Source organism: Grampus griseus (genome assembly GCF_964374135.1).
Source record: "Grampus griseus genome assembly, chromosome: 6".
Classification (NCBI taxonomy): Eukaryota; Metazoa; Chordata; class Mammalia; order Artiodactyla; family Delphinidae; genus Grampus; species Grampus griseus.
This window is the reverse complement of record NC_139000.1, coordinates 25584297-25612170: the sequence shown is the minus strand read 5'-3', so window position 1 is coordinate 25612170 and position 27874 is coordinate 25584297. Positions and strand designations below refer to the sequence as shown.

At 37.1% G+C, this 27874-nt stretch overlaps 1 protein-coding gene across 1 annotated transcript in view; it reads left to right on the top strand.

The window, feature by feature from the left end:
* The window catches only part of RAD23B (RAD23 homolog B, nucleotide excision repair protein), a 44483-nt gene that overhangs the window by 11242 nt on the left and 5367 nt on the right, over positions 1-27874 (top strand). Inside the window, exons 3-10 of the mRNA XM_082655912.1 lie at positions 1891-1972; positions 4839-4918; positions 7821-8095; positions 12941-12996; positions 19420-19547; positions 22805-22937; positions 24803-24930; positions 26477-26647. Coding sequence (XP_082512038.1) covers positions 1891-1972; positions 4839-4918; positions 7821-8095; positions 12941-12996; positions 19420-19547; positions 22805-22937; positions 24803-24930; positions 26477-26647 — 1053 coding nt within the window. The remainder of the gene's footprint in view (positions 1-1890; positions 1973-4838; positions 4919-7820; positions 8096-12940; positions 12997-19419; positions 19548-22804; positions 22938-24802; positions 24931-26476; positions 26648-27874) is intronic.

The window sequence follows — 27874 nt, the reverse complement described above, 5'->3', positions numbered from 1 at the left end:
TGTCTCTTCACACTTATCACCAAAAATTGTTCAAGACAGTCTTTTCCAGTATGACCGTCTATTGGATTAATGATGTCTGACATTAAAATTTGTGCTTTTGGTTACTAATGATGTTGAGCTTTTCTTTTTATTGGGTGTATAATTGTGAATTGCCTGCCCCTGTCATTTGTCCATTTTTCTGTTGGCACAAGAACCATTTTCTACCATTTCTCTTAACTTTTTATTTGCATTTTTTCTTTTGTTATGTGTCTTGTTATTTCTATTTGAGTTGCGTGCTTAGTTTATTAATTTTCCTTCTTTAATAATAAACATGTTTAGTGTTAGTCTATGATTACTTTTTTAACCACATCATATAGGTATTGTTATGTAGAGTTCTCATTGTTATGTTTTAGTATTCTTTAATCACAGTTTTGATTTTTTGAAGCAATGTTATTTAGTAGTAAAATGACTAGAGGGTTTTTTTGTTGTTGTTTGTCCTCCTTTCCCACTCTTAATCATATATATAGCAGGTTGAGATTCTTGTGATGGATTTCCACTTTGGGGATATCAGAATAGCAGTGATGCTACTGGCCCACTTCAGGAAGATCAGTATAGCAAGGGTGATTTATGTGGCATTTGCAAAATACTCTGCTCTAAAGCTTGGAGTCAGAAGAGCTGGTTTTGGATTTCAGCTACTACTTAGAGTAGCAATGTGATTTGGGGAGGAACCCTACCTTTTGTATCCCTATTGTGACAGTTTTCCACTTAAAGCTCAGAGCTATCAATTCAGACAATTTTTTTTTTTTTTTTTTTTTTTTGCGATACACGGGCCTCTCACTGTTGTGGCCTCTCCCATTGCGGAGCACAGACTCCGGACGCACAGGCTCAGCGGCCATGGCTCATGGGCCCAGCCGCTCTGTGGCATGTGGGATCTTCCCGGACCGGGGCACGAACCTGTGTCCCCTGCATCGGCAGGCAGACTCTCAACCACTGCACCACCAGGGGAGCCCCAGACAATTTTTAGAAGAATTCTGGGAACTGAAGGAAATGGAATTTTCCCCCTTGATTCTTGGTCATTTAAAGTAGTGAAATTTAGTTCCATTATGTCTCCTTGCCTTTTTTTTTCCTACTCCTGTGCCACCCTACTTCAGAAATTGATTGCACTCTTTTTCTAAGTATCAATACTTCATAATGAACCTGTGGTCATGTAATTTTAGGGATGGAAGACCATAAAGATCATGTATTCCAGTCCCTCTTTATAGATGAGACTGATGTTGAGAAAAACTGAGCTACCTGTTCAAGATCATTGAAGTAATACAGTGGTTCTCAAGTTTGGCTGAACTTTGAAACCAACTGTAAAGCTTTTCAAAAATATTGATGTCCAGACCCACCCTCAGAAATTATATTTTAATTGGTCTTTGTAAAGCTCCCTCAGGTGATTATAATGAAACATTAGCCACTTTTAAAGTGAATAATTTGCCTTTTAACATTCACATTTAACTTTTTTTTATTATTGTGGACAAGACCACTTTATTTCTTAGACCTTTTAGATTAGAGAGCTTTTCTTTACTTTCTTACTCTGTGAGAAATAAGCCCATAAACTTTATAGTGAGAATCAAAACTTTCTGCTTTTGAAACCTTTATTTTGAATAGACTTATAAAGTCAACTGATAAAGTCTTTTTTTAAAAAACTGTGTACGTGGAACAGATGGTAAAACAGTTTATACTTCTACCTAGTAGTATGGGTTGTTAATAATAGGTCTTTTTGACGTAATATTATAAAGACATGATCTTTGAAGTTTTTGGAGTCATTGATAGTATGTATAAAATTTTTATCTTGCATCATTTGTTCAGATTCTGGATTTTCATTTGCTTAGACTTTTTCAAAAATCAAAAAATTTTTTCCTATAGGTAAGAGCACTGAAAGAGAAGATTGAATCTGAAAAGGGTAAAGATGCCTTTCCTGTAGCAGGTCAAAAATTAATTTATGCAGGTATGCATTAAATGCTGAAATTAATATGCCATTTTCTTGTGTACTGTGACATTCTTTAGTTTTAGAAATTGCCATCTTACAAACTGTAGTGTATACAAATTGATTGTCAGAAACATTGTACAAATAAAAGCAGAGAATGAACAGTCATTTGAATGTTATTAATATTCAGTCCTCTGTTTTTTCACATTTGCTTTATATATTTCTCCATGCAGTGATGTTAGATAGTTTTGCTTATTAGTTTTATCTTTTGTAAGTATTATGTAACTGGCTGTATTTGTTTTGTTTTGTTTTTTGAATTTAAAAATTTTTTTATTGAATTAGTTTGTGTGACATTGTATAAGGTGTACAGGGTGTTACTCTGATACACTTATATATTGTAATATGATTGCCAGTGTAACGATCTTTATCAGATTACATGGTTAGCAGTACAGTGTTATTGTCTGTGTTCATTATACTGTGCATTAGATCTCTATGGCTTATTTACTACTCATTAGAAGTTCGTACTCTTAAACACCATCACTCTTATCTCCCCCCAAACCCCATACCCTTGGTAACCACCAAGGTAAAATACTTTTTTTTTATAAGTTTAGGTTTTTAGAGTCCACATATAAGTGATATCATACTTAGCATAATGTTCTCAAGGTTCATCATGTTGTCGCAGACGGCAAGATATCTTCTTTCTCATGGGTGAATGATATTGTGTATATGGGTCACGTCTTTTTTATTCATTCATCCATTGGTGGGCATTTTGGATTGTTTCCATATCTTAGCTATTGTGAATAGTGCTGCTGTAGAGATGGGAGTGCATATGTCTTGTCAAAATCCTGTTTTCATTTTCTTTCGGTGTATACCCAAAAGTGGAATTGCTGGATCATATGGTAGATCTATTTTTAATTTTTTAAGGAACTTCCATATACTCCATAGTGGTTGGACCAATTTACATTCCCACCAACACTGTATAAGTATTCTTTTTTCACCACAACCTCACCAGCCCCTGTTGTTTCTTGTCTTCTTGATGATAGCTATTTTAACAGGTGTGAGGTAATACCTCGTTTTGATTTGCATTTCCCTGATGCTTAGTGATGTTGGGCATCTTTTCATCTGTCTGTTCACTATTTTGATGTCCTCTTTGGAGAAATGTTGGTTTACTCTGATGATTTTTAATCAGATTGTTTGGTTTTTTGTTATTGAGTTGACTGAGTTCTTTATGTATTTTGGATATTAACCCCATATCTGATATATGGTTTTCAAAAATTTTCTCTCATTCTGTAGTCTGTTCCATTCTGTGGAATTCTTTTCATTTTGTTGTTTCTTGCTGTGCAGCGCTTTTGAGTTTGGTGTAGTCCCATTTGTCCATTTTTTTGTTTTATTTTTTGTGCTTTTGGCATCATGCCCAGAAAATTATTGCCAAGACCAAAATCTCTGACTTTCTTCCCTACACTTTCTTCCAGGAGTTTTATGGTGTCAGACCTTATGTTTAAGTCTTTGATCCATTTCAAGTTAATTTTTGTGAGTGGTGCAAGATAGGGGTCCACGTGTTTCTTCAGTTTTCCCATCAAGCTGAGCATCTTTTTTAATCTATTGGAATGAAACCATTTATACTGATTATGTGTATTAATGTACTTGGAATCATTCCTGTGAAATTAAATTTCAGTTTATCTGTTTTTTAAATAAAATACCAAAATTGAAGAATACAGAAGACCTTATATGTCAAAAGACACTATAAATAAGCGACAGGAGAAGAAAGATTAATATTCAGATTATATAAAGAGCTCTTACAAATCAGTAAGGAGAGGATGACCCAATTAAAAAGCAACAAAGGATATGAATAGGAAATTGTAAATTAACTAGCCTCACTAGTAACCAGAAAAATGTGTGTTAAAAATAGACTTGATATGTGAATTTTGTGGAGAAAATTCTTTTCTTTGTTCTTGAGAAGAAATACTGAGCACTGTCATTGTAGATGTCGGTAAGGTGAATCTTGAGTTGCCCATGGATTCTTGTCTCTTCCTACATAGAGATTTTAAAGTATTTTCTTAACTGAGGTGGTTTAGAGGAAACACTAGCCCTGTGATGAGGAATCAGAAGCCTGAAGAGATGCATGTAGTTGATGGCAGACATAAAACTAGAATTTCTGCTTCCTAGTCTTGGCCTGTTTTTTCAATCCTATGCTGAGTAGAGACACTATTCCCTTTTGTCTTAATGCTTGCAGCTTTTGATTCAATAACTTTTTAAAAATGGAAAACGAATTTCAAGGAATAGGAAGCCTGAAGGAATCCTGACCTTTCATTTGTCCTTCTGCATGACTAAAATCTTACATAGTCTGTGTGCCTTACTCAGTTCTATATTATCTTACCATTTCTGTGTATCAGGACACTATGAGTATCTTATTTTTATAGCAGTGGAACATTTCTGTGTTGCAGGTATCCAGTATTTGTGGGAGCAGGCAGTTCGTTCATTTTTTCTTCCATCACGAGGGATTATAGGTTATTCCGGGGAAGGGGTGGGGAATCCTTGAGCATCTCAAAATTGAATTTTGTTTGTCTAAATGATCTCCTCTTTCTCAGGACCTAGTTAATATTTCCTTACCCAGCAAGTCTTTTTTATTATAAGTAATAATTTTTAAGAAATGTTTGGGATTGAGATATCTACATACAGTATATGAGTTTGCTATCTTTTAGTCAAATGCTTATTTATGCCTTCTTAACTAATCATGTATCCACTTATGTTTATCTTGGCTGACTGGTTAATCTTTTTCTTTGGGGAAAGTTTTAATAGAATTGATGTTGGTGATTGTTTTAACCTCAGTTAGTGTAAGACAAAGTTACGGTGCCTTCAGTAATATGTTTTTTTCTTAATGTGCTAGGCAAAATCCTCAATGATGATACTGCTCTAAAAGAATATAAAATTGATGAGAAAAACTTCGTGGTAGTTATGGTGACAAAAGTAAGTTTCAACCTTGTTGTATATATCTTTATGCATGTGAGTTTAAAAAGAAAAAAAAGATGATCCCAAGTCTTGCTTTACACTTTCAAGTGAAAACAGTTTATACACATCCATAGTGGCATGCACTTAATTGTTATTAAAGATTTTAACAGTTTGCTTTGAGTCAACTATAAAGTTAATAGTTTCATATATTTGTAGTTTGAGCATAATTTTAAATATGTCAAAACAACTGATATGTGAAGTGTCATGTTAAAAATTATTAGGTATTGTTGGATTAGTAAAATCACTAATTGTATAATTATTAGAGAATGTGATTCTTAGAAATTGAATAAGTGTTTCTCATTTTGTAGTTTTTAATAAGAGTGCCTTAAAAGGATTTGCTAATTGATGTACTAGACCTAACAAATACTTCAGGGCCAAAAAGACATATAGATTAACAATTTCAGTGATATTTCTTAGCCAGTGGGATAGATTTTTAGAAACTAAAAAAGGGAAAAGACAGCTAAGCGAACGATGGAATGATTATTGTGAGAAGGTTTTTAACAGGAACTTTTTTGTGATTTATTGGACTGAAATAAAAGTCAAAAGTTTTTCTCTAAAGCAGAGAATGAATATGGATTCTCTCAGGATTTTTGTTTTATTTATATACTTGTTTAAAGATACATAAACATGCAGTAGAGAGTTAAGACAAATAGAGGAGTGGTGGTGCTCATGATACTTTTAGGACTGAATTATGATCCTAAATTCTAAACTCCTAATAATCTCAGAAGAGTAGTGTTACTTGTAGCACCCAAAATAAATTTAAATAGGTAATTGGAAACCAGTTTGTCAAAGACTGTAGATAGAATAAATGTGAGTTTCTTTTAAAGTCTCAAAGTAATTGATATATGCAGTAGAAAACAAAGTTGAACAAGTAAATTTTTTTAACAGCTTTATTGGAGTATAATTGCTTTACAATGGTGTGTTAGTTTCTGCTTTATAACAAAGTGAATCAGTTATACATATACAAATATCCCCATCTCTTCCCTCTTGTGTCTCCCTCCCGCCCACCCTCCCCATCTCACCCCTCTAGGTGGTCACAAAGCACAGAGGTGATCTCCCTGTGCTGTGCGGCTGCTTCCCACTAGCTATCTATTTTACATTTGGTAGTGTATATATGTCCATGACACTCTCTCACTTTGTCCCAGTTTACCCTTCCCCCTCCCTGTATCCTCAAGTCCATTCTCTAGTAGGTCTGTGTCTTTATTCCCGTCTTGCCCCTAGTGAACAAGTAAATTTTAATTATGGAATACTTTTGTAGTGAGAAATGAAAAGCAGCTGAACAGTTTACATGTACTGGACTTAATTTTTTTTAATCTATTAAGAACCATATTGATTTTGCTATATTTAAGCACTTATTAAATGTTAAACTTTAAATACACAGGAACAGAATCATATGAGGAAACTTAGCCTCATCTAGTTTTTTCAAAAACTGTGGTACACAACACGAAATTTACAGATTTAACGATTTTTAAGTGTTTGGTTCATTGGCATTAAATGCATTCACATTGTTGTGTAACCATCACCACCATCTGTTTCTAAACCTTTTTTCATTTTCCCAAACTGAAACTCTGTACCTGTTAAACAGTAACTACCCATTTCCCCTGCCCCCCAGCCCCTGACACCACTGTTCTCCTTTCTATGAACTTGACTACTTTTCGTACCTCGTATAAGTGGAATCATACAGTATTTGTCCTTTTGTGACTTGTTTATTACCCTTAGTATAATGTCTTCAGGGTTCATCCGCATTGTAGCATGTGCCAGAATTTCTGTCCTTTTTAAGGCTGAATAGTATTCCCTTGTTTAGTTTTATCATACATAGTACATAGTGGAAAATGTGGTAGCCACATATTTGGGTATGTATTTGTTATGGTCTTATTTCCTTTATTATTATAGTAACGTTGACTATTTAGAACATAACTAAGAGTTAAGCAGGATAGGTAAGTCCCATCCCCCTACCTTGCACAAGGCACTTTTTTCCAGTACACTCTATACTAGCTCAAATAGAACAAGGCACAAATCCACTCATTGCATTTACAGTTTGTTGATTTATACTTGGGGCAAATTATGTTGAATTTTAATCTCATCTTCCATCAAATCAGTTACCTTTTCACCTTAGGTAAGTTATGAGCTAAGAAGGTAGTGAGTATTGATAGGCTGGAGAAGAATAAAACTCATATAATATGATTTTTACCCATATGTAATTGCTTTTTTGCTTGGTGGGAATGTTTATGGCTCTGATTCTAGTTCAGAAAGTGCTGAGCATGCGGTTATAACTTTATTTGGCCTTTATTTGTCGGTTTAACTGTATATACATCTCAAAAGTTATGTTAATCTCTTTGTACTTACACCTATTGGCTTGTAGTCAATATTGGGATTTTCTTCCCTTCTCTAAAATACAGTAGACTTTCTGGCATGTTCATTAATCATACTTCTGTTTATACTTTCATTTCAAGAAAGTTATTTTTGTTGCTTTCAAATGACGATAAATACTTTGAAGTTGTAACCAAGAAACTTTAATTGTGAAGTTTTGGGGGGGGATTATGTGGTTCTTTTTCTGGATACACATTCTGTACGTTTTAAAATATTTGCTTCTTTTGGTTCTTTTTCATAATGATCCGAAGACTGAAACCGTTGGCTAAAGCTAATGGAAGTTGATAGTTAATGTATATGCTCTCATCAGCTTTGAAAGAATAACATAAATAGTGATTCACATTGCCGCTATTGATCACTCATTATGTCACCTTACAAAATTATTTTCAAGTTACAAACTTGTATTAGTGTTATGTTTGTAGCATCCAGAGATCAGGTAATAATGCAGTGTTTTATCATAATGCATTATTTTGATTTGTAATGTGTTTAGCCCAAAGCAGTGACAACACCAGCACCAGCTACAACTCAGCAATCAAATTCTGCCACCACTACCACAGTTAGTTCCTCCACAGCACCAACTGTGGTTCAGGCCCCAACCCCTGCCCCCACTTTGGCTCCTGCTCCCACTCCCACACCTGCATCTGTCACTCCAGCATCAACGACAGCATCTTCTGAACCTGCACCTGCTAGTGCAACGAAACAAGAGAAACCTGCAGAAAAGCCAGCAGAAACACCAGTGGCTGCTAGCCCAACATCAACTGACAGGTAAGAACTGGATTCTAGGAAATTGTATAGGAATATGTTTATAACAGTGACTTCATGAATGTATTTATTTTGATTATTGTTTTGATCAAACTAACTTTCTATCTACTATGTTAAACTTTTTCTAAACTTTGAACCCTGACTAAAGCAGTATGCTTGTGTCTGTTCGGTAATCTGAATTTGTATACTCTGCATTGTTTTTTTTCTCCCAGGGTGCAGGGAAAGGGGTCAGTCATTATTCATTTTGTGTAGAAAAGTTAGGAAATACAAATGACCAAAAAGAAGAAGAATTATAAAATAATCTGACAGTATATTATAGCTTGACACATTATAAATAACTTGACATTTGTCCCCCAATCATTATTATATTTGACCTATATTCTTTGACTGTTGTCACATCTATCATAAACATCCTTCCATGTCAGTAAATTTTTCCAGTTGCTACGTAGTATTGTGTTTGGGTCTAACATTTGTTAGGTCTTAACCTTAGAAAAGAAATTAACGTCTTTGGATTTTTCCTCATCTGCAAAATGTGGATGACAGCAGGACCTATCTCATAGAGTTGTTATAAGGATTAAATGAAATAAGTAAAAGATATGATATAGCACATGGCACACAGTATGTGCTGAGTAAGTATCTACATCTTTGTGAAGTTGTATAGAAATTTAAGTTTTTGCCTACGTAGATCTTTAGAACAGAAGAAAAAGTGCTGGGATATTTGGGGAGCAAAAAAAAGTTCTTGTGGGAAGTTGGCAGTTAGGATTATTGAGTAGTTTGTGACAAAGGTTTTTTTCCCCAATGATAAATAAAATAACCAAAACAATGCTTCAGTTCTCTTGGCTGGAAATCATACACGGGAATCTCTTCTTTATCTGAGAGCCTGAGTTGCTTTGTGTCCAGTATGTATTGGCACTGAAGCAAGCGGTTTGTATTTTGTGACTTTGGTGCAACTCAGGACCTCAGTGGCAGTAGCGTCCTGGAATCAGGACCAGTCACAATGGAAAACTATGCAGCATTTGGAAACACTGACATAGAAGGATGTCTGTGATAAATACAATGATGAGAAAGAATTTAGTCATGAATTCTTTCTCATCATCTTTCACTTTAGTGTTTTGTCTTTGAGTGCCGTTTCTTTGAGTCAGTCAGCCATGTTGGGAGGGGTTTGAGTCACCTGGTTTGTTGCTGCTTCGGGCCTCTTTTGAAGGATTTAATTCCCCAAGAGAACACAGGTTCAGGTAGTAAAATATTTTCCCTATGTCAGCCTGCTGTACTTTGCTTTAGGCATTCTGAAACACTGTTGCCTAATTTGGTACTTCTCCCATGTGCAGCTAGAATTGCATACAATCACCCTTAACTAGTGGGAGACAACCCAGAGTCGGCCTATGCTATTGCATCTAAAGGCTGTTACATCTTTTCTGTGTATGGGAGGGAACTTATAAATTTCACAAATTGGTTTTCCAAATCATTTAAACATTGTAAACTTAATTAAATATGTCTTGAGTTGGTACAGTATATCATATTTTCTTAATAGCTTTAAGCTCCTTTTAAAAAGCTCCATAGTGTAAGAATTCCCAAATTGATCAATCCATTTTAATGTGCTAATATCATCAATTCAAGTTTTTTTATTATCTCTATTCTTTTTATTTCTTCTTGGGGGTACAGTTTTATTCATCTGTTCTCAAGAGTCAGGATTATCTTTTCAGACCCATAGAGATTACATGAAGGAGTTGATGGTCAGAAAAGCAGACTCCAGAGTTGCCTACTTACTTGGGCTTTGTACACCAACCTTTTACTCTTTTTTTTAAAAATATAAATTTATTTGTCTATTTATTTATTTTTGGCTGCTTTTGGTTCTTTGTTGCTGTGTGTGGCTTTCTCTAGTTGCGGTGAGCGGGGACTACTCTTCGTTGCAGCGTGTGAGCTTCTCATTGCGGTGGCTTCTGTTGTTGCGGAGCACAGGCTCTAGGCGTGTGGGCTTCAGTAGTTGTGGCACGTGGGCTCAGTAGTTGTGGCTCACGGGCTCTAGAGTGCAAACTCAGTAGTTGTGGCGCACGGGCTTAGTCGCCCAGTGGCATGTGGGATCTTCCCAGGCCAGGGCTCAAACCCATGTCCCCTGCATTGGCAGGCGGATTCTTATCCACTGTGCCACCAGGGAAGCCCAACCCTATACTCTTATTTCCCCAAACTATACACCTCAGAGAAGGATAGCACAGAAAGGGAAGGGAGGGAAGCTCAGAAAACCAGCTGCTTAAATGTGCCTTAGTTTCTTCATTTGTGCTATAAAACATTTAGTGTCTTATAAAGCACAGAACTCAGTGAGATAATTATCAGGAGATACGCTGGTATGAATTTTGAGGAGTGTCAGAAAGTTTATCACCCTGGCCTGACATTTCATTATTAGGGATTTGTTTTTTTAGGTCAGTTTTGTTCTTTTAAAAACCACATATTGCAGTGCAAATTCCACTTGTTGATATCTACATTAGAGAAACTGCACTTGTGCACAAGGACTGCATTGCTTGTAATTGAGGACAAATTGGAACCAACCTAAATATCCATTAGTAAGGGCATGACTCGACATGTTATTTGTATTAGAGAACTGTGCTATTCAAGTGTGGTAGTGAATAGACAACATCGGCATCACTGGGAGTTTGTTTGAAATTAATTGTTAGGCTCCACCCTAGACCTCTAAATAAGAATTTCTGGACGTGGGTCCTAGAAATCTGTATTTTAACAAGCTCTCCTGGTGAATTCTTGGGCTTCCTAAAGTTGGAGGAGCTCTGATATCCAATACTACAGGCCAGTTAAAGTATGCAGTGTATATGCATATTAAATAAATGTGGTTTCAAGGCTTTGTTATCAAGTGAAAATAGCAGATTGCAGAACAGTATAGGCAATAACCACAAACCAAACAAAAGCCACATAACAACATTGCATATTTTCTGTGGGTGGCATATTAATGTGTAGAAAAACAGTAGCAGAGGGACAACACACTAACGGATAAAGTGGTTTCCTCTGCGGATGGGGAGGGGAGGAGTGTTGAGGCAGAATCAAGATTGAATGGTGGTTAAACGGTATCTCAGTCTTATCTGTAATGTTTAAAAAGAAATTTTAAAACAATGTGCAAAAATAGCACAAATTGTTCTATAAAAGAACAGTAACAAAGGGGTCTAATTCTACCAGATAGTAAAATGTATTATGCATGGTAATGATTACAATTTAGTATGGCTCTTGACTAGAAAGACTGCTTGGTGAAATAGTAGTCTAGAAACAGACCAAAATACATACAGGGACTTAATATAAGATAAAAATGTAATTGCAGACCACTGTGGGGGAAATGCTATTAGGATAAATGTCTAGCCTTCTGGAGGTAAAAAAAAGATGGATCACATCTTACACTCATAAAAATAAATTTTAGATGGATAGAGATTTAATGTAAAAGTGAAACCGTAAACTAGAGGAGAGCATGGGAAAATAATCTTAACCCAAAAAAGTCATAAAAGGAATGATTAATACATTTGACTACAGAAAGAATTTAAAGGTTGGAAACCAAACAAAAAATGTCTTTATAGTTTGATTTGGTCAATTAAATGGAATACTATGCACCCCTGGGGAAAATTTAGGCAGTTGTAGTTCTGCTGACATGCAGTAATTGTTCAAACACACAACAACAAGACACAGGTCAGGTCTAAGGCAGGAGAATTTGTTTTCCTATATATATAGTATAGAGCTGTAGTATATAGTTCTTTTTGATATTTTGCCTTCTACATGTTAATTTTACTATCTAGTTGATGAAGATATGTTAAAAATTATACCAAAGTATTGTCTTAATCATAACAATCATGTTGAGTGTTATGATACCAGGCACTTCGCTGAGCACTTTACCAGCAGTAACCCTACCCACAGCACTTAGGGATACATGGGTACCATTGTTGACCTCATTGTATTGGTGAAGAACTGACTGAGGCTTACAAAGTAATTTATGAATTCAAACTTAGGTATTTCCGTTACTCTTACTATGCTGTAGGGTTTTCTCAGAACTGAAGTCTACTGTGTTTTGTTTCTAAAATTGGGACAGAGGTATATGTGTGTATTGTGTTGTGTGTATGTTTTACTCCAAACTGCTAACTGCTGTCTTTACCACTTTTGTAAACCTCAATTTATTTTTCTTTGGCCTTCTCTTTATGGTCTTTCATTATTGTGTTTGTGTCTTCTTTGTTTTCTAGACTCATCTTCTGCAATTGCCTAACAAAACTTAGTCCTTCTAAACTGGCTTAAAACTTGGTTACAGCTTGGGTCTATCCTCCCTCTGCATCTTTTTGTTTATGCTGCGTTCCTTGACCTGAAGGCTTTCTTGCAGTTTCTGTGTTCAGAACTTAACTATAAGACCTAATGAAATTCTACTATGTAAAGACTTCCCAGGCCTTTCCAGCCTAATGCAGTTTCTGCATGTGCTGTTTATCATATACAGCTTTTGATATTTCTTTTACTGTGACTTGACTTATAGATTATTTAATTTTTCTTGTAAATTCTTTCAGGGAATTAGTTGTATGTTATCTTTTTTGTATTCCTTAAATGGTAAGCTCTCTGTAAGGATGTTCTTTTATATCTTTGGACATTTTAAATGATGGATTTGCAGAACAGAATGAGTATTAAAATTGAAAATTCTTCCCATGCCGTAAATGTTATGGATAAAGCTTTGGGGTTTAATCTGGAAGCCTTTTTGAACACTGTAGCCAGACTTCTACATTCAATTAAAATCAAAGAATCTCTACAAATTGGATAGCTACTAAACTTTAAGGTAGATTTTACATACTTTCTCATACATGATTTTCTAAAAACATTTTACAGTACATCAGGTGATTCTTCTCGGTCAAACCTTTTTGAAGATGCAACAAGTGCACTTGGTAAGTATCTACATTGTAAATTACCTTGTAAGAGACAGGGAGGAGGTTTAAGTTTCATTTTTCTAGATCACAAAAATGTTCATTTTCATGGTTGCTTACAATCAAGTGGCTAAATGATTTAGATAATTCAGTTGATGTTACTGAAGACTTTTGTAAGTTAATGTATTATATATTGAATCCTTTAAATTGTATTGTTAGAGTTAAGCATACTTCTTGCCTTAAAGCAGATAGTTTTCCATTTTCCAAATGTGGGTTTTAAATGAGGTTTTACAAAGTTTGATCTGTGTACAGGTTTATTACAAAGTATCTTTGAAATGAGTATAAGATGTTACTAAATCTGTCTCACATTTCATCTTTATTCACCTCCAGCCTTCATTCCACCTTGTAGCCTTATAGGTCCCCATCTGCATCTTGTTGCTTGTATTGTACTTGCAGTGAAAGTGCCTTTTTATCCCGACTTTCAGTTTTACCTGTTGAATAATGTCTTTCCATCCTTCCCTTCACATCTAATCTGTCAAAATCAATTTGGGGTTTTTTGCCCATTTTCCCACTGTAACTATAGCTGGTACAGTGCCTGCTATAAGTACTCATTATTGGTCTGTTGGGTGGCAACCCCATTCCTTCCCTTTGGTACTCTTCTGTACTACATGAAATGGTAGGGAGGTAGAAGGCTGGGAACAGGTGGGAATGGCAGCTTCAGTAGAGTATGGGCTTCTGGATTCCTTGTTTAGCTGCTACAGCAGCAAGGTTCCAACAGCAGTAGTATCTCACAAGATATGGGATTGGCCCTCTGACCTAATTGAACTTGAACTCCATGGTGCCCTCATTGCCATGGAAAATGGCTGGCTGATTTCCCATAGCACATAGGGGCAAAATAGTTGTTTAATCAACTTAAGATCACCTGGATGTACCAAACCCACATTCCTATCTTTGAGAGACTGTTCTCTGGGATTACTCTGCTTCATATGAGTTAGTATCCAACAATCAGGAAAACAGAAATCACTCTATTTCAAACAGGAAAAAGCTTAATCTTAGGAGATTGTTACAGAGGTGCTGAAACAGCTCAAGATTACCCAGAGATGAGTAAAGGGCTCTGTACCCTCAGAGCTGAAACCAGCTAGCACGTGCCCCTGCTGCTGTCGGAGGCTGTGGCTGTTGCCGTTGCTGCTTCAGCTGGAATGCACTGATGCTGCTGGGCGGAAGCCCAGGAGTCCACAGCTCTAGCTGCTCCTGCTCTAGTCTCTGGTGGTGGTGTCTTACCTTTTACACCTTGCATCTCTTAGAACAGCAGTTCTCAACTGTATGGTCTCGAGACCCCTTTACTCTTTCATCTTTAATTTATCCAGTCTTTGTGTTGATACCTTGCTTCTTTAAATATTTCTTCTTTGACTTCTGTGACACCACTCTTTTTCTTGAACCGTACCTCTGACTATTCCTTCTCAGGCTTTCTGGTTAATTCTTTCTATCTCACCTGGCTTTTAAATGTATGAGTTTTCTTTGGTTCTGCTCTAGGTCATAGTTCAAAGTTCAGACATGGGAATGGCAAATACCACCCATATACAGTTGACACTTGAACAACACAGGGGTTAGGGGCGCCAACCCCATGTAGTCAAAAATCCATCTATAACTTTACAGTCAGGCCTCTGTATCCACGGTTCTGCATCTGCAGAGTCAACCAACTATGGATCATGTAGTAGTGTACTAGGAATAGACTTAATCTGATTATTAGTGGATCTATGCAGTTCACACCCATATTGTCCAAGGGTTAACTGTACTACAAGCGTTCTCAAAATTAAAACTCTAGTACATATCTCCCTCTGACTTCCCAGACTCATTCTTTAAGCTGCCAGCTGGAAAACCTATAACCTCCACAAACTCCTTAGGTTCTAAATTTATTCATTTTTAATTCCCCCGTCTGATTCTTCTCCTTTGTTCCCTTCTTGCTTGCATCATCTTCCACTCTCTACCAAAGTATTGGCATCAACCTTGACCCTCTGCCTCTCTTGGCCCAGTGAGGCCAGGAGTCCTATTGATCCTCCTTCCTAAAGTCTCCGGAATATTTGTTTCTACTGCCACTTAATTGCCTTGGTTCATGTCCTTACCTTACTGATGCTCTTCTGTTACCCTCTTTTAGCTGTTCTATTCTCTGCCACAGTGGAGTTTCTAAAAGGCAAATCTAAATGAGGTCATTGTTCCTTTCACAGCACCTCCTAACCTAGAAGATAAGTACAAGACTTTTTTTTTTTAATATTTATTTATTTTTGGCTGTGTTGGGTCTTAGTTGCGGCATGTAGAATCTTTCATTGCGGCGTGAAGGCTCTTTGTTGCAGCGCGTGGGCTTCTCTCTAGTTGTGGTGCGTGAGGTCAGTAGTTGCATCATGCGGGCTTAGTTGCCCTGCGGCCTGTGGGATCTTAGTTCCCCGACCAGGGATCGAACCCACATCCCCCAACCAGGGATCAAACCCACATCCCCAGGGATCAAACCCACATATACCTCTGTGTTGGAAGGCGGATTCTTAACCACCAGGGAAGTCCCCCAAAACTCATTCTTAATGACATCTTCTTCATCACTTCATCATTAGCTCTGTCTCATGTTGTTCATTGCCCCTAATTTTTCTAGGAGTCATTTCCCTCATACTTTCAGGATCTAAAGAGTATCAAACTTGAGTGTAGGCATTTCTTTTTGAGTTTTAATAACTTAGTCGACTAAGAAGTGTGATTTTAGGACGCATAGCATCAAGGAGAGGCATGGGAGCTCTGGAGTCTAGACAGCTTGTGTTTGTGTCTCTGCACCATGACTTAACAGCCGTTGATCAAATTGTTAATCTTTCTAAGCCTCAGCCTCATAATCTTTAAAAGGAAGGGAAAATAAACCTTTCTTATAGAGTTCCTATAAGAATTAAATGAGAAACACTACGTTAAAATAGTACAGTTACGATATTCCACAACTCTTAATTTTGTTTATTATTGATAATATTTTCTGTTTCTGGGAACTAGATTACTGAAAGTGTATTGGCACCTGAGTGATTTGTGCTAGAATTATATCAGTGGGTATTTTAAAAGATAAAAATAGCTTAAGTACTTTATGGAATAGGTAGGGAAAAGTCATTACTCTAAACCAAGGTATCAAATGCTAAATTTGCTCAGTGATACTTAGTTTTTTAAGCTATGCTTTCGTAGTTACTAGATAACTTTATTGAAAATTTTGCCATCAACAAAGTAGAAAGGCAACTTATGGAATGGGAAAAAATATTTGCAAACCATGTATATAATAAGAGGTTAATATCCATGATATATAAAGAACTCATACAACTCAATAGCAAAAAAAAAAAACCAAACCAATTTAAAATGGGCAAAGTACTTGAATAAACATTTCTGCAAAGAAGATATACAAAAGACCAACAAGTATATAAAAAGATGCTTAACATCACTAGTTGTTAGGAAAATGCAAATTAAAACCACAATGAGATACCACTTCGGGCCTGTTAAAATGGCCATCATCAAAAAGACGAGGTATAGCAAATGCTGGTGAGGATGTGGAAAAAGGGAACCCTTGTAAACCGTTGGTGGGATTGTAAATTGGTGCAGCTACTATGGAAAACAGCATGGTGGTTCCTCAAAAATTAAAAATGGAACTACCATATGATCTAACAGTTCCCGTTCTGGGAATCTATCTAAAGGAAATGAAAGCACTAACTTGAAAAAATACCTGCATCCCCATGTTCATAACAGCATTATTTACAATAGCCAAGACATGGAACAAACCTAAATGTCCATTGATGGATGAAGAAGCGGGGTTGTGTGTGTGTGTGTGTGTGTGTGTGTGTGTGTGTGTGTGTGTGTGTGTGTGTGTGTGTACACATAATGGGGTATTACTCAACCATAAAAAGTGAGGAGTTTCTGCCATTTGCAACAACATGGATGGACCTTGAAGGTATTATGCTAAGTGAAATAAGTCAGAAAGACAGCTCCTATAGGATCTCACTTATATGTAGACTCTTCAACAAAACAAATCATCAAACTCAAAGTGGTTTCCAGAGGCAGAAGATGGGGGATAGGAAGTTGGAAGAAGATGGTCAAAAGGTACAAACTTCCAGTTATAAGATAAATACTAGGGATGTAGTGTACAACATGATGACTAGGTAGCTAGCATTGCTGTATGGCATATAGGAAAGTTTTTGAGAGTAAATCCTGAGTTCTCGTCACAAGGAGAAAGAATTTTTTTCTTTTTTTTGTATCCATATGAGAAGATGGATGTTAGCTGAACCTGTTGTAATCATTTCACAATATACGTAAGTCAAGCCATCATGCCCTATGTCTTTCACTTATACAGTGATGTATGTCAATTATTTCTCAATGAAACTGGGTTGGGGGGGTAGATAGACCAGAGTTTTAGTGTAATACACTATATGAAATAAGAAAAAATTCTGCAGAAAAAAATCATTCAACTGATTTTGTCACCTGTATATCAGGGAAACAGTAAAGCAAAAATGGCATGGTCCCTAGCAAGGTTGAACCTGTGATGGGGGAAAGAAAATAGAGTGAAACATAAAATAAATTGCAAATCATGATAAATGATATTTTAAAAATTAATGGCTTCCATAAAGAAGAACAAAAGGCACTTATATTTAGGCTAGTCAGGCAGTACCTCTCTGAGACTGTAGCGTTTAAATTGAGAACTGGAGCATGTAAAGGAACAGACCATCAAAGAAGCCTGGTGTGTGTGAAGGTCCTGGGGCAGAAGCTGTGACTTGTGAAGCAAGAAATGGATTGTTTGGAGTGTGGCACATGCAGGGTTGTTGAGGTTGGGAGCCCAAAATGAGATTAGGTTTTCTTTCTTAAAAGCTCACTTTTGCAACTGGCTGAAGAATGGATTGTGGGCTTGGGGGCAGAAGAGGAAGCAGGGCATAATCTAGACCAGAGATTGTTGTGGACTGGTCTTGAGTTAAGGCAGGGAGAAAGAGGAAGCTTGATAGGTTTGGGGTATATTTTAGAGATAGGACCTACCAGGTATGCAGTGGATTAGATGCAGAAGGAGGGGAAAGGGAATTGAAATCACCAAGGTTTCTGGTTCAAGCACTTGGATGGATAGAGGTGCTGCTAATTGAAGTGGAGAAGGCAGATGATAAATGGTGAGGCATGTTTGAGGGGGAATCTTTGAGATCCAAAGTCACATGCTGGTATTGGTTGTGGAGTGAGCAGAATGTGAGAAGTGGACACCGCGTGTACAGACAGCTATGGCTGTGAAGGGAGGAGAGCAGACGGATGGACCAATTCCTGAAAGAGAATTGGGATGCAGTCAAGGGAGGCGTGTTTTTGTTTTTAGGATGACATTCTAGGACATAGTTAACTGCTGATCAAGATAATTAGGTGGGCAGGAAAGGGTGGGAGATGGACAAGAAGTGTGGTAGCTTTAAGTTTAGTGGGAGAGAGTTGGCTTTCTTTAAATCAGAGTGTTGTCTGACATTTCCATGAAGAGTGAGTCAGAGTTGGAGAGATCCTGTGGGAAATGCCTTACAGGGATAATTGTACCAGTTTTATACGGTATGGGACATTCTAACTTTCTAGCTTCCAACCTCCTTTTCCCCTCTGCTTTGATAACGGAAGGTGTCCAAGGAAAACAACTTATTACAGCACAGTTGATTTTGTGAAGTGTCCCTGCTACTTGTTCTCAAAAATCAGTTCATCTGTCTCTTCTTCCAGTTTGCCTGCCCTGACTTGCTAATTCTTTTCTATGTTTGTGCTACACTTGTACTTGATATTTTTATTATGTGTATTAAACATACTGTATTTTCCATTGCTGCTCTGTACCACAACTTAGTGGTATAAAACAACAGGTTTATTATCTTATTATAGTACTGTAGGTTAGAAGTCTGGTATGGAGCTCACTGGGCTAAAATCAGAGCTGCATTCCTTTCTGGAGACTCTAGGGGAGAGTTTGTTCTGTGTCCTTTCCAACTTCTAGAGGCTGACCACATACCTTGGCTCATATCCCTTTCCTCTGTCATCAAAGGTGGCAGCATAGCATCTCTGACCCTGCTTTTGTCCCTCTCTTCCTTACATCTATTTCTCCGACCCTCTCATCTGTTTCCCTCCTACTTTTAAGGAGCCTTAAGATTACATCGGACCCACCCAGGTAATCCAGGATGATTTCCCTATCTTAAAGTCACCTGATTAGCAACCTTAATTCCCTTTTGCCTTGTAACCTGACTTACTTAATAGTTTCCAGGGATGGGAGGGGGTGGATTATTCTACCTACCACATATATGTTGTAGTTGATAACTGTTACTCATCTTTGTATTCCTGGCACTGTAGTGCCTGAAACAGTGTATACGTATATGCACTCACATTACATGGAGATTGTTTATTTATTAAATTTTCTTTTTCTTTCCCCTTCTTCCACCCACACACACCTTTTTTTAGTGACAGGTCAGTCTTATGAGAATATGGTAACTGAGATCATGTCAATGGGCTATGAACGAGAGCAAGTAATTGCAGCCCTGAGAGCCAGTTTCAACAACCCTGACAGAGCAGTGGAGTATCTTTTAATGGTGAGAAACATTTTGCTTTCTTTGTTCTAGTTGTTTAAGAACAAAATCTCAAAGAAACAGAGATTTTAAAGGGATAGTAACAATTCAGAAGATAATAATGATGTATGCTAGATAATTTATATAACGCTTTTATTTTTCTTAGTATGTTAACATTTTGTGTTAATAAAATGTAACCTCTTCTAAAAGATTTTGATAGGATTTTCAATTAGAAAACAACGTGGCTAAATGGGTTGTAAAATTTGCTATCCACTTGGAGTAGTACCCTCAAAGGATGACAGCTGTGTGTTAGAGGGGTAGGGGTGGGGCAGATTTTAAATCTAATTGAATCCAACATTTTAGTAGCTTTTTTGCCTGCCAAGCATAATCCTGGATGTGCTATTTAGAGCAAAAGTTTCAAGTTGGAAGCCCAAGCCAAATTTTGTACTATGTGTAAATTTCTTAATTAGTTGCCAGCTTTTAAAAACTGGGAGATTTCACTTAAAAGTTCAGATAATCTGGTTTATCTGGACAACTCAGATCCCAGATTTAGGAAAAGTTTTAGGTTGTAGACTCTTTAATTCACTGTCTTCCTGTCCATTCCCTATTACCTGACAGCATCATGCATTTAATTTAATGTATGATATTATGACTGGTTCTGTTGGCATTTGAATTGTTAGCTTATTTATAGTCAGTAGCAGTCGAGGGAATTTTGAATAAATTATTGGGTTTTGTTTTCTACTAATGAAGGTTTTTGAGAAATAGATTGTTGTGGGCATGGACTGAAACCCGTGATATTTTATGACAATGAATGTCTGTTTTACAAATGTGACATGGGTCAAAAGCAAAGTGTAGAAGTTTGCAATAACATTGGATTAACTTTTTAGTCTTAACATTTTATTCTATAATTCTTTGGTGTGTTGGAATATTATCAAAAGTCTCAATTACCTTAAATATCATCTCAGATCCTAACTCTTTGGGGAATACCATCTACAAGTTTAATCCATTCCTTTGTTTCCAGTTGTACTTCTGTTAGAAACTCCTTTTGAGAGCGTAGTTTCAGGAGAGTCCCTGTCATGAGCAGATAACTGTGCTTCTCTACCACCAGTCATTTGCCTACTTATTTGCATGAGAGTCACAAAACCTTTTCTTAGCATATCATTTGAATTATTTTTCCCATTGTCCTCTTGAGAGTCTTTAAAATGCTGGCAGTTCATTTAATTATCATTTTGTTTGAAATTGAGGAATCATACTGGATTGATAGTTACTGTGGATCTGTTTGTGGTTGCCGCTCATTCCTCCCCTCCCCCAAAAAATACATATTATGTTAAAATATTGCCTTTCCTTTCATAGAATGGCTCTAATTTATACCTGATTTGGAATTTTGCATAAATTTAATGATATCAAATATTTTGATCTAATAGATTTGAAATTTTGAGGTATAAAAAAATGGATCACTCTTCACAGTTGCTGCTATTTAGCATCAAATACAAATGAATAGATGAGAGATAAGTTCATGAAACAGTTTAAAGTTTTATATATTTACTGTTTGTTTCATAGACTGGAAAAAAGGGGCTACCTTTAACTGTTACTAGTTTTTGACACTTCTGTGTAAGTGAGGGTGAGTGTATGGGAAAGGAGAAATAATGATCTAATAAAGGGCTAAATACTATGAGAATTTGAGGTAGATCTGTAGCAATGGTGATTAACTTTTTAGTTTAACAAATTTGTTTGAGAATTTGATGGAGGCTTTTGGATCCTCGGTCTATATAGTTTGTTAGCACTTGATAGCTCCTCATCTAAGGGTTTGAATTGGTGGATTGTGAAAAACATTTGTTTGCAATGCCTACGATAAACTTCTAATATAGGCAGCCATTATCCTGCTGTTTATTACCGTTCATTCTTCATATGTTTATGATTTTGGCTTCTGATATACTGGGAAATGGAAGCAATTACTATTACCATCTCATATTCAAATACAATATTTTCTCCTTTATTCTCCTTCCAAAATCTATGAAGATTTCATAAAGACTTTAATAAGTTATATATGAGAAGTCTTATAAATCGTTTATCAAAATAGGGGTGTTCCAAAAATCTTAGTGCAGTTTTAAGTTATAATAACTTCAGAAGATAAATGCCACAAACTTAGAAAAAGCATTACCTAAATACTTAATTATTTAAGATTCTTTTATACCTATTTACTTTTTTTTTTGGCTGCGCCATGCAGCTTGTGGGATCTTAGTTCCCTGACCAGGGATTGAACCCATGCCTTTGGCAGTGAAAGTGTGGAGTCCTAACCACTGAACCGCTAGGGAATTCCCTTTATTTTTTGTAATTTTTGAATAATCAATTTTAAGTTTTTGTATGTGATACATTTCTGGATGACGCTTTCTCAGAACCATGGATCAGTAGAGGACATCCTTCTCACTTGGCCGCTGTCATCACCTGCTCTGTCTCCATTAGACTCTTTTTCCAGTGATCACTTCACAACTGCCATGTGTGCATCAAAATCTCTTTGGATGATCTTAAGGCTAGGGTTAAAAATACAATCCTTTCTGTCACTGAGCTGGTGAAAGTTTCTGTGAGGTTCAAAAATCAATTAGAGTGATATATAACATAAAAGCCAGATGTGTCTAATTTTAATAAGATTTGTGTTGATACTTTGAAAATTTAAATAATTAGCCTTATAATGTTAGACACCATTACTTCTATGTAAGTTTAGGGTCTTGCCCAATACTTTGGTGTTAGATGTTAACATGTGTTGCTGGATAAACATTTCATGATTTATTTTTTTAATTGCAAAATTATTTACTTCATATCCTAGATGTACACTGTCTAGTAGGGTAGCTGTTGAGTACTATCAAGTACAAGTAGCTATTTAAATGTAAGAAAATTAAAAGTAAGTTAAAATTTTAAGTGTCTTAGTACCATTAGCCACATTTCAAGTTCTCAGTAGCTACTTGGGGCTAATGGGTATTTTATTGGACAGCATAGATATAGAGCTGTTCCGTCACCATGGAAAGTTCTGTTGGACAATGCTACTGTATATTATAGCAGTATGGGTTTATCTATACCACATTGAGGCCATTTCTAATCTGATTTGAATATGTGAAGATTTCAGATATGTCTTGATCCTTTACATTTAATTGAAGCAGACATCTGTTTGATGCTTTTAGAAATTAGACAAGGATATTAAATAGATTCATAAGTCTCTTACTCTGTGTAATATTTAACTAACTTTGAATGATGAGCTATGTTAAAGCTTGGAAATTGTGTTATAGGGAATTCCCGGAGATAGAGAAAGTCAGGCTGTGGTTGACCCCCCTCCAGCAGCGAGTACTGGGGCTCCTCAGTCTTCAGTGGCTGCAGCAGCAGCAACTACGACAGCAACGACTACGACAACAAGTTCTGGAGGTAAAGTGGAATCTTTCAATGGGGAGGAAATGGTCCTGAATCTTTAGTAAAAAATAATTTAATCTAAAATGCTTTTGAGATGAAGTTCATTCCCAGAGCATCTCAGTAACTCTTAAATTCTCTATTCAGTGTTAGAGAAGGGCCCAAAAGAAATTATAAAAGATATTCTCATTTATATTAAACATCATTACTACAGTTTTGGTAAAGGGCATATTCTGTTTAGCTTATTCTAAGGAAGAGATGCTTTCCAGTTTGCATTTAGTGTTATATTCTGAAGCCGTTTGGAATGGTTTGCTCACTTTGTCTCTTTCTCTCCCAGTAAATGTCTTCAAAGCCAGTAGGATCTTAATGGTTATTATAGAACCAAGGAAATAAAACCTGGGAGGTTTAATATCTTGAATCTAGAGGTGAAAGCAGAGCTTGAATTCAGGTGTCTTTACAGCACCCACTCTTCCATTGGCAAAGGTTTGACTAGAAAGCAAAGCCTGGAGCCCGTGGTAGTCCTAGGAATTATTTAATGCTCTCTTTCATTATTTCTTTGTAAAATTGATAAAGTAATTCAAACTGTTACTTTTATTTTATTTTATTATTTTATTTTATTTTATTTTTTTATTTTATTTTATTTTTTTGGCGGTATGCGGGCCTCTCCCTGTTGTGGCCTCCCGCTATTGTGGCCTCTCGCGTTGCGGAGCACAGGCTCCGGACGCGCAGGCCCAGCGGCCATGGCCCACAGGCCCACGGGCCCAGCCGCTCCGCGGCATGCGGGATCCCCCCAGACCGGGGCACGAACCCGTGTCCCCTGCATCGGCAGGCGGACCCTCAATCACTGCGCCACCAGGGAAGCCCCCAAACTGTTACTTTTGAAGAGACCATTCTTTTATGTATTTCCTAGCTCTAATTGTGGCAGTCATCTCTGGTTGACAGAAATCCCTAAGCACTTTGTGTGCAGTCTCCCGGAGGATAGGCTCTCATTTCCTGAGATTCAGCATGGAAATAGAAGAGGAGGCCACAGCTTTGGTTCAGATTTGGGGTGCTGTCCCATTCAGTGGCAGTTATTGGGTAACTTAGTTTCTGAGTCTTGTTTTCTTCTTCTGTAAAACTGGTGTTACACAAAGAAGAATAAATAACCATATGATGTGGCCTTTTTTTTTTTTTTTTCCTTGGCGGTACGCAGGCCTCTCACTGCTGTGGCCTCTCCCATTGCGGAGCACAGGTTCCGGACGCGCAGGCCCAGTGGCCATGGCCCCCGGGCCCAGCCACTCCGCAGCATGCGGGATCTCCCGGGACCAGGGCACGAACCCGCGTCCCCTGCATCGGCAGGTGGACTCTCAACCACGGCGCCACCAGGGGAGCCCGATGTGGCCATTTTTAATTTGAATGATTGTCTTGAATAATTTAGATGACAGTGTACATCTAAAAAATTCTCATTACTCTTAGTAACCTCAAAAGCATAATTCTTTTGAATGCAATTAAAAGTAGGTAAGTTTTTTGCGTTTCTTAATCCTGGTATATATTTTTCTTAGGAACTTTTGAGCATCAAGAACAACTTTTAATACTTTTTATTTTGATAGAGTGCACGAAGGGCACAAGTTCTCCGTGTTACTTGATAATATTGAGTGCCCAGGGCAATTGTAGGAAAACTTTGTTTTTTTAGTGTTCTGTACTCTCTACCTTAGCTAATAGGAATAATTTCTGCAGTATGAGACTTGCGAGCTGGTGCAGTTTGAAGATGTTTTCATTATTTACTTCATTTTATATACATCTGAGAATTCAAATCATATTTTTTCTTGACAGTGTTTGCTGTCTAGATTATGTTTGTATATGTAATTGCTATTTTTGTTTAAAAATGTTCATGTGTATTTTAGGACACCCTCTTGAATTTTTACGGAATCAGCCTCAGTTTCAACAGATGAGACAAATTATTCAACAGAATCCTTCCCTGCTTCCAGCATTGCTACAACAGATAGGTCGAGAAAATCCTCAGTTACTGCAGGTGACTATTTAATCAGTTAATTTCCAAAAATGGGTTTAGAGTATATCACATTTTGTAGAAGTCCATGAGCACCCCTTCTCCTTCACCAAGTCTATAAACTGTTCTTCTAAGCTGCACTTAGTAGAACATGCTATAGATAGATGTACTGATAAAACGAGAATTGGGGGTGGGGATTGGGTTAGATATTTGTTTGGGAAACACTTTATTAAAGAATCTGAGAAACTCTAGCAAAAAGAAATGTTTAACTGTCTAGGTCTCTCTTTCCCAAGCTTATTACTAGTGGCGCACTACCTCATAGAAAACATACCTGTGGGCTTATTTTATTTTATTTTTATTTATTTATTTTTTTTGTGGTACGCGGGCCTCTCACTGTTGCGGCGTCTCCCGTTGCGGAGCACAGGCTCAGCGGCCATGGTTCATGGGCCTAGCCACTCCGCGGCATGTGGGATCTTCCCAGACTGGGGCACGAACCCGTGTTCCATGCATTGGCAGGCGGACTCTCAACTACTGAGCCACCAGGGAAGCCCTGTGGGCTTATTTTAATGCTCAGGTCATGAAATATTTGAGTTTTGTATAGCAGCAGTCCCCAACCTTTTTGACACCAGGGACTGGTTTCGTGGAAGACAATATTTCCATGGACCAGGGTCGGGGGATGATGGTTTCGGGATGATTCAAGCACATTACATTTATTGTGCACTTTATTTCTCTTATTATTACATTGTAATATATAATGAAATAATTCTACAACTCATCATAATGCAGAATCAGTGGGAGCCCTGAGCTTGTTTTCACTTGCCACTCACTGATAGGGTTTTGATATGAGTCTGCAAGCAGTTGATTTATTATGGTCTCTGTGCAGTCAAACCTCTCTGCTAATGATAATCTGTATTTGCAGCCGCTCCCCAGCGCTAGCATCACCACCTCAGCTCCACCTCAGATCATCAGGCATTAGATTCTCATAAGGAGCACGCAGTTCATAGTAGGGTTTGCGCTCCTATGAGAATCGAATGCCTCTGCTGATCTGACAGGCGGAGCTCAGGCGCTAATGGGGGGCAATGGGGAGCGGCTGTAAATACAGTTAAAGCTTGGCTCGCTTGCCCGCCACCCGCTCGCTCGCTCACCTCCTGCTGTGCAGCCCAGTTCCCAACAGGCCACAGACCAGTACCGGTCCATGGCCCGGGGATCACGGACCCCTGTTATAGCATTCTACTGCCTACTAGTGTGGAGGATAAAATATATATATATATATATAACTTCTATTTTTTCTTATACATCAAGTAGTTTTTTAACAATGACGGGGGTGGTGGGAGTGTTTATGAAAGAGAATTTGGATTCTTTTAATTCTTCACTGTTTACCTCAGAAATACGAAGTTTCTTTAATGTACAAGAAATCATATCCTTCCAAAGACTGAATAATCCAGAATCATTCTAAAATAATGCAGTTGCAAAGTTATAACTTTCTCTCTTATTTGTATTAGAATTCTTATTTTCCTGAAGATACTTTATATCAATGTCTTGTTTTTCTCTGTCCTTCAAATCACTGCAGCAAATTAGCCAACATCAGGAGCATTTTATTCAGATGTTAAATGAACCAGTTCAAGAAGCTGGTGGTCAAGGAGGAGGCAGTGGAGGTGGCAGTGGAGGAATTGCAGAAGCTGGAAGTGGTCATATGAACTACATTCAAGTAACGCCTCAGGAAAAAGAAGCTATAGAAAGGGTGAGTTTCAGTAAAACTTAGAAATTCAGTTCCTAGTCACACTGGCCACATTGCAGGTGCTCAGTAGTCACATGGGATTAGTGGCTCCTGCACTGGATAGCCCAGATATAGAGTATTTCCATCACAGTAGATAGCTCTTACTGGACAGAGCCAAATAGAGCATTACTAACCTAGGGACTGCAGTGGAGACAGTCTCTTCTCAGCCCTGCTCTCTATTGTGTTCTTTGTGAAGCCAAGGGACTAGCACTGAATACCAGTCTAGCATGAAATAGTTATCAATATATCAAGAAACTAAAATTTTCATTCATGTTTTAGAAAAATGATCTTAAAGTATATACCCAATTCAAGATTATCCATTTTTAATTTATATTTAAAATTTTATTTCACTGTTGTCTCTAAAATGTAAATAGATATGTATATGAATATTTTCATAAAATACATGTGTAGTAAACATCAGAACCTGGTATCCTGATTCTCTTTTCATCCTATGTCTGCCCATACATGTGTCACTGCAGTAACCTAGTTTTTATGATACTGTGACTAGTCATTCATTTTTCTCTAGGCCCCATTGTTAACATTTGTAAATAGGAAATCATAGTACTTGCCCTGTCTTATCCTACAAAGTGTTTTGAGATGGAAATCAGAGAAAGTGCATTTTAACTTAATACTTAGAAAATCATTGGAACTATAATTAGTCTTTGTTTATGACAAACATATCAAGTGTTCAGGTTTGTAACTATGTATTTCAAAAAAGATACTTTATATATTGCAGTGTTATTTTTTCCCCCTCAAATAAATAGAAGTGAAAATAGACAATTGCCTCACTTGTTCTAGAGCAACTTTTTTTTGAGGTTACAGTTATCAAATCTTGATTTCTGTGTTGGAGAAATTTTTTCTTTTGTTGCTTGTGCTTTTGGTGTCATAGAAGAGAACATTGCCTAACCCAAGGTCAGAAGATTTAAGCCTCTATTTTGTCCAAAGAGTTTTATAACTTTATTACATTTATGTAATGTAAAATGCCTGTAATCCATTTCGAGTTGCTTTTTGTTTACGGTGTGAGGTGTAGGAGCCTAGCTTCATTTCCTTTGCCTGTGTATATCCAGTTGCCCCAGCACCATTTATTGAAAATACTGTTCTTTCCCCATTAAATTGTCTTGGCATCCTTGTTGAAAATATGTTGACCATAAATGTGAGGGTTTATTTCTGGGCTTTCAGTTCTGTTCTGAT